Source organism: Lycium barbarum, chromosome 3 (assembly GCF_019175385.1).
Source record: "Lycium barbarum isolate Lr01 chromosome 3, ASM1917538v2, whole genome shotgun sequence".
In the NCBI taxonomy this organism is placed as follows: Eukaryota; Viridiplantae; Streptophyta; class Magnoliopsida; order Solanales; family Solanaceae; genus Lycium; species Lycium barbarum.
In genome coordinates, this window is record NC_083339.1 from 118,779,103 (window position 1) to 118,786,470 (window position 7,368).

At 32.9% G+C, this 7,368-nt stretch overlaps 1 protein-coding gene across 1 annotated transcript; it reads left to right on the plus strand.

The window, feature by feature from the left end:
* The first annotated feature begins 3,589 nt into the window (after window positions 1-3,589).
* LOC132632030 (transcription factor SPEECHLESS) lies at window positions 3,590-7,124 on the plus strand. Its single transcript, XM_060347816.1, has 3 exons — window positions 3,590-4,221; window positions 4,978-5,553; window positions 6,640-7,124. The coding sequence occupies exons 1-3, from the start codon at window positions 3,823-3,825 to the stop codon at window positions 6,703-6,705; spliced, it is 1,041 nt and encodes a 346-aa protein (XP_060203799.1). The 5' UTR covers window positions 3,590-3,822; the 3' UTR covers window positions 6,706-7,124.
* The last annotated feature ends 244 nt before the right edge of the window (window positions 7,125-7,368 follow it).

Here is a 7,368-nt window from a genome sequence, read left to right on the forward strand (position 1 = left end):
GAAATATATTCTAGGTGAAAAAATATGCTAATATTGATTAGGAATTGTATATAAATGTCAGTCCTTGAATTAAGGGATCAAGACAATCACTCCTCTTGAGTATTCTCTGTTTTTAATATGGTATCAGAGTCATCGCTATAAAATAATTTATTTTTCGCCTCAGGAATAAAATTTAAATAGATGGCAAGTTTGGTAAAAACTACTTGGAGTTTGCCTATTATCGATTGCCATCGCAATGCAATCGGAAATCACTTGTTTTCGATGTCGTTCAGATGATTTCATGTTCATCGGATATCAGCTAGTCGGAAAGCACTTTTGACAAAAATAGTCGCCATTATCCGACACTATAAATAGTCGTTATTTTTGGGTGAAGCAGCTCTTATTGCAATATTTACAATTAACAGACTTCTATAATCTGTTCCTGGAAATGTGTCTCCTTAAGAACAACTCTATAAGTAAGCTCCTGACTACATCACATAAAGTATTTGATTGTGCTTGTTTTGTTCTTCTTCAACCACATAAATACACAAAATTAGAATCTCGTGCTCGAGTTTGTTTCTTTTGATAGAACATAACGATTATCTTTGTTGGGATTATGCTTCAAATAGGATTAACATTTCTCGTCATGTTGCCTTTTGGAAACATAATAAGTTCTCCTCACTGTCAAAATTTGAGTCTATATATTCCATCAATCTCAGAGCCATTTTTCTCTAATCCTTCTGTTAAGCATGAATGTTCCGCAATCTTCTTCCACTATTCTTATTGCGACATCGAAGTGCCATTCAGATTGCTCATAATGATGTCTTTCGTGCGCTTACAAAATATATTGATGTTGATTGTCACTTCTCTCATCGACATATCGTTCTTGGTTCCATCGGCTTAGCTTATATCAGATTTGCAGCCCAAGAACTGCATCTTCACTAAGCCTCATCTTCCTGGACGGTTCCATGTTTTAGTAGACAAACTCAATTTGGTTTCTTCTAAACTACCTTAAGTTTGTGAGGGGTGTTAAATATAGTAACATATATTAAGAATATATTAGTATATTAACGCAGAATATTAAGTATTTAGGAATATTTTAGGATCTGTGTACATTAATTATACAATATTTTTTTTATTTTTTTATTTTTTTATTTCTTATTCTTCTTGTGTATAAATAACAATGTATTTTCTGTATTTGAATCAATAAATCAAGATATTCATTCTCCTAGTTTCTCTTGAGTATTATCTGTTTCTAACAATATGTATGATTGATTTCTTTTTATCAAAAATTTAAAATTTAAAATGTGAATAATTGAAATTATTTAAATTTCAAAAAAATGTATAAAGTAATTTTATTAGTAAACTTGTGGAGTATATTACTATCAAATATTTTGATGCATCATGCATGTAAACAAAAAAGGTGCCTTATGAAATAGGTGTAATACTTAAATTTGTGGGTCCAATAAATTTGATATGGCCACAATAAAGCCACTGCCAGGGAAGAGGCCAACCTGACAAAAACTTTGCACAACATTCAATTTGACAAAGGTTCTCTAATTACTAAACAAAAAAAGGAAAAAATGAAAAAAATAAAACGGAAGGCCCTTTAAAAAAAAAAAAAAAAAAAGAGGGTAGTTATTGTAAAACCTAGCAGAAAGCCTCAGCAAGAGGAAGACTAACTCTGTTTGAAAGACTTGCTAAATTTAACATAGTTTTGATGAAAAAGGAAAGTACTAGTGAAGATCATGCAAGGTCTCTTTTGGTGCTTTGCAATCACTACTGTATAACCTAGCAACTAAGTCTAAAAAGAACCATACAGAACCCTTCTACGGAGTTGGCTAACAATGACGTATATTTGCTCAAAAAAGGAAATTACTAGTGAGAGTAAAAAGAGACTGCCACTTCTAACTTAGAGTCAATATCTATTTTGTTGAAGAAACTCAATTTCTTTTTAAAATCAGATTTAAAAAAGAAGCTAATCTCACAATCAAGGACAAGCAAACCTAAATATCTAGACATTTAAAATGGTTCCAAACGAGAAAAGATACTGCAATATCTTTTTATTAAGTTCAAATGCAGGCATGGGGAATTAAAGTAGTTAAGTAATACATAGTACTAAGTACCTAAATGATCTTTTTCATAAAGGATCGGTTAAGGGTCATCATTCTTTCTTCTTTTTTTTTTTTTTTTTTTGTGGAAATAAGAAATGTCCTTTTTGGGTTCAGAGCGCATACTTAAAATTTGAACTTTATGAGTTCGAGTTAAAAATTTCATCACAACTCATTTGATTAATTTTGCTTCCGAAAAATTAGTTATACTTACTTAGTGATTTTTTTAAAAGAAATATGTAAAGTCAAAACTGCTAAATTCTTATGAACTTATAATTTACATTCTACACCTCGCCCCACTTTGATGACGTCCAATGAAATAGGAAAGAAGAAATGGTGATAGTTAAAACTGATTGATTCTTAAATTTACTCTGCAAGATAAGAGTAAGTGCAGGTGGAAGCTAAGGTAAACTTGGTGTTTTCGAATTTCACCTTCAATTTCATGCCGACGTACGGACCTAACTTTTTCTTTTCATCATTAACCTATTATTATGCCTTTCTTGTGCTCTATGGACATCCCTATTATATTTTATAAAGTTTTAAGTTATATATACCCAGGAATGTAACTTAATTTTTATCCAAATTTTGTATCTGTATTTAAAATTTAGTTAATATGTGTAAATAATTTATTCAAAAGTCCAATAAGTTTGTCTTTTTTAGAATTCAAAATCAATAAATTTAAAATTCTAGCCTACACCATCATGATAAAGTTTTCTCACATATTGTCAAGTCTTCCGAATGATATCTATAGGTAAGCTTCTTTAGACTATGAGACTTGCAATTTTAAAAATAAGACATACCATATGCTACTACAGATAAAAGTGTTTTGATATTGTTAATGTTTTTTATACTACTATATATAACTTAAACTTATACTTATAAAGAAATGGATCTTGAGTCTGACTCAACCCCAAAAGCTAGCTCATGAGGGGAGGATCTGATTCCATATAAGGAGACCACACATCTCATTAACCACCAATGTGAGGCCTTTTTCATTCTTCAACACCCCATCTCACGCCCAGGGCTGGACATCTGGTGCGTGGACAATTTAATTTGGGGGCCCAATTGGGTGAGATGGGTCCTGCTCTGGTACAGTATAAGGAAATAGATTTTGGGCCTAACTCAACCCCAAAAACTAGCTCATGAGGGGAGGACTGTCTGAGTTCATATAAGGAGATAACGCATCTCATCAACCACCGATGTGAGACCTCTTTCATTCTTCAACAATACTCCCTTCGTCCCAGTATATGTGGCACCATTGCGAACTCAAGACCACAAAATTTTCATATATGCCTTATAAATATTTTGAATTGTCAACTAATGTGACTTATAGTTCTTTTTATATAGTAGTTTTTAAATATGTAATTTTTTTTCAAAATTCCATATCTATATTCACTGTCAAAATTAAAAATTTGACTCTCGAAATCCGGACGAATGCAATATTTTATATCTTCCACTACTCCATTATTATTCTTCTTGAATGTACATCGCCCTTGTTTTGTTCAGCAATAAATATCCATCGATTGCTCTTAACGGTTCTCTCTATTGCTTTTTCTCTGCACTTAGACATACAATCAGCTCTTTATGTTCTTTCCTTCATATCCAAAACCAGTGTCACTCACTCGCTTTGATTTCCTAGCTACTCATATTACCCTTTTTAGTCTCTTGTTTTCTCCCTTTTCTTGATCTTCACAGGCTTTTTTTAACTTTCTTTACCAGAGGGGTATTGAAAATGGACGGTGATCAAAGTTTGTCTGATTTTTTTGAGGATTCTGAATGTGACATCTTCAGTATTTTAGAGGCTTTGGAAGGCCCGACAACAACAACAACAACCACAACAACTTCGGATGAAATTAATGGTTTAGTTTCGGAAGAAGGGAAGAAAAGGAAGTTGATCTCTCAGAAATCTACTGGTTCGAGTGGAACTTTACAAGAGTACTATTTGGAGGAGACTGAAGCAGATACACCAAGTAGCAAGAGACAAAAAGTAGCGGGGGTTACGAGTGGGATAGAGGATAACCAGCAAGAAAATAGGATTTCTCACATAACTGTTGAAAGGAACCGCAGGAAGCAAATGAATGAACATCTCTCTGTGCTTCGCTCTTTGATGCCTTGTTTTTATGCTAAACGAGTAAGTTTCTTGTCTTCTTTTATAGTAACTGCTACTACCTTCTTGCTTGTCTTCATTCCCACCTTTTCATTTTTTTTTTTTTTTTTTTCCGTTTCTTCCCTCAAAATTTTGAGTGGTTTGAACCAACTTTTTGTTTTGTTTTTCTTCCATATGAATTGATGATTAATTTGTTTTAAAAAGAACGATACGACTCACAGACGCAGTATCTTTAAAATTTTAATTTTAGTGACATGTTGTAATATACATAGAAATATCAGTATGTACATGTTTAAAATCATAAGTTCTGAAGATATTTTTCTATATGCCACTAGTGTTTCTTTCATTGTTAACCTTTTTTATCCAGCCAAATACTGACATGTATCCTCTCCGTTTCATTTTATGTGTCTTAATTTGATTAGGCATAGAATTTAAAAAGTAAAGAATACTTTTGAATTTTGTGATCCTAAACAAAAGATGTTTATAACGTAGTAAGTCTTTTGAATCATGCCGTTTTAAACATGTTATGTGTGATGTTGAAATAAAAGAATCACTTACCAAATACAAAAATGGCTTTTTTTTTTAATCAGACTCAAAAGGAAAGTAAGACACATAAATTGAAATAAGAGTAGTGGGGTGAGGACATGCATGTTGGAGATATGTTCAAGAGATCTTGTAAAGTTTAGACAAAAGTTCTACTACTATGCTTCTGAAAACTCATTTCCTTGTTGAGCTAACTTCTTTTTTCCATGTTTTATTTTGTGGTTGTGTAATAAATAGGGTGATCAAGCATCAATAATTGGTGGGGTTGTGGATTACATAAACGAGCTTCAACAAGTTCTCCAATCACTCGAAGCCAAGAAGCAACGCAAAGTTTACAGTGAAGTTCTAAGCCCAAGATTAGTCCCAAGTCCAAGAGTAGTACCCTCACCATTAAGTCCAAGAAAACCCCCACTTAGCCCCAGAATGAACTTACCAATTAGTCCAAGAACCCCACAGCCCACCAGCCCATATAAGCCTAATCATAATCGTAATAATAATCCTAATAATAATGCTAACAGGCTACATGTTCCAGCCATAATTGCTAGCCCACTTGAACCATCTCCTCCTAGTACTTCTTCAAATTCGTCCATTGACAGTCATGTCAATAATGAGCTGGCTGCCAACTCAAAATCAGCCATTGCTGACGTGGAGGTGAAATTCTCCGGCGCGAATGTCATATTGAAGACTGTGTCTCCACGTATTCCGGGCCAAGCTGTGAAGATCGTTGCTGCGTTAGAGGAACTCGCCCTTGAAATACTCCATGTCAGCATCAGTACTATTGATGGAACCATGCTCAACTCCTTCACCATCAAGGTAACTCATAAATTTAAGTTATATATACTGATCGTATACATGATATTCAATTAAATTGCACTGATTGTGAGTCTATATAAAATTCATAGTACCACTACCACATAAGGCTAGCTCAGTAACTCTCAAAATTACGTACTATCATGAAAAAGAATTCACCCTAGTGGTAACTTATATGACCAAGTATCAATCTTTCACAATTTAAAGTAAGTTCTACTCCTAATTTATTGCGAGTTCAAGTCTTTTTCAAGGTGAGAACCCTAAACTTCTTTATTTTGTTATATTTCTATTTCAGTCTCTTCCATTGAATGCACATCTACCTAGAGGTGTACAAAAAGCGAAATACACATACATCTTTTTTGGTATAATTAACCTAAGCTTGCTCCAAATACGACATGGACAATATCATATAGTTTGAAAGTTTTGAAATGGAGATAGACTTGACAAGTTTGGACAATTAAGGGAATTTTTTTTTTTTTTTTTTTTTTTACTATAGCACAAAAAGCTATACTACTTCTGATTCCAAAAGTCCTAGTAATCATTTGATTCCTCTGGTGAAACAGACCCGTGGGGAACACAAACTTGTACTTACTGGGGAACGTTTCTACATATATGGCTCCCTTATTCACAACCACACTTCTTCCAAAAGCCTTTTGTTTTATTCCACAATCTTTTTACCGCGGTATATCATTTTGTTCAGTAAATTCCCTTCGGTATTAATAAAGCATTAGTTCTTCCTGTATTACTATCAGCTTAATTCCTTAATTTGGATGATTCTATTACAAATAACTTCAATAGATTTAGGAGTTTAGGTTATATACACGTATGTGTAAGAGAATTTACATTATCATGTCATTTTTACTTGTTATATTAGGTAACCTGTATTATTTTCAAGATTACAAATTTTACATTGTAAGAAAGCTTGCCGATAAATGTTCTTTGAATGATCCCATATTTTAAAAACTATATATACGGATGGTATATATATATTTTAAATTCAAATTTTAATTAGAGAATCTCTAGATGTGTGATTTCATTAAATTAGTGAAGATTCACAGCTAATGATTGGTAATTTCTTGCCTTTGGCAGGTCGGAATTGAATGCCAACTTAGTGCTGAGGAACTGGCTCATCAGATTCAGCAGACATTCTGCTAAGCACAGTACTATACTCATTACTTTTTAGTAATACTAGTACTAGTAATTTAGTACATGTCCAAGACGTATTTCATTTTTTTTCTTCCAATTCCTTTTTTTTTTTTTTTTCCTCTGGGAAAGTAGTGTCTCATTATTCCAGTAGATCTGACTAGGGAGCTGTAACAAAAAAAGAGAATGTGGGTAGTTGAATTTACCACCATTCTGTTTATTTAAACAGATATCCGTATAGATTGTCATGACTTTTATTTACTAAGTGATCTTTAATATGACCCCCTTCGTACTGATGTATTCCTGTTCAGTCTTTGTATTTTCATTTATGTACAATCAATTTCTAGTATCTGTTTTTTTGTTAATTAGTGATTGAAGATCGAACTTCAAGATTTCTTATATACTTAATAAATTCAAGCATCAAGGAATCAGTGCATGGTATCCAGAGGTAAAAATACTATGAAGGAATGAGATATCGCTGTCAAAGGAGTAGTCATTTAAAAATGCCGAACTAATCTAGTTTCTCAAAATAATAATTACCTCCTATAGGTTGTGTAAGAGTGGCTACTACATGCAAATCCGATAAACTAGTGAAAGCTTTACAATATCCAAATTCCAATAGGATGATATGATGTACCAATTAAGTGACGGATGCTATTGCACTGATCACTACTT

Excerpts from the sequence above, each read along its gene's own strand:
- LOC132632030 (XM_060347816.1), top strand. The coding sequence starts at position 3,823 with ATGGACGGTGATCAAAGTTTGTCTGATTTTTTTGAGGATTCTGAATGT. Across the intron at positions 4,222-4,977 it reads CTTGTTTTTATGCTAAACGA|GGTGATCAAGCATCAATAAT; the intron begins GTAAGTTTCTTG and ends TGTAATAAATAG. Across the intron at positions 5,554-6,639 it reads TCAACTCCTTCACCATCAAG|GTCGGAATTGAATGCCAACT; the intron begins GTAACTCATAAA and ends TGCCTTTGGCAG.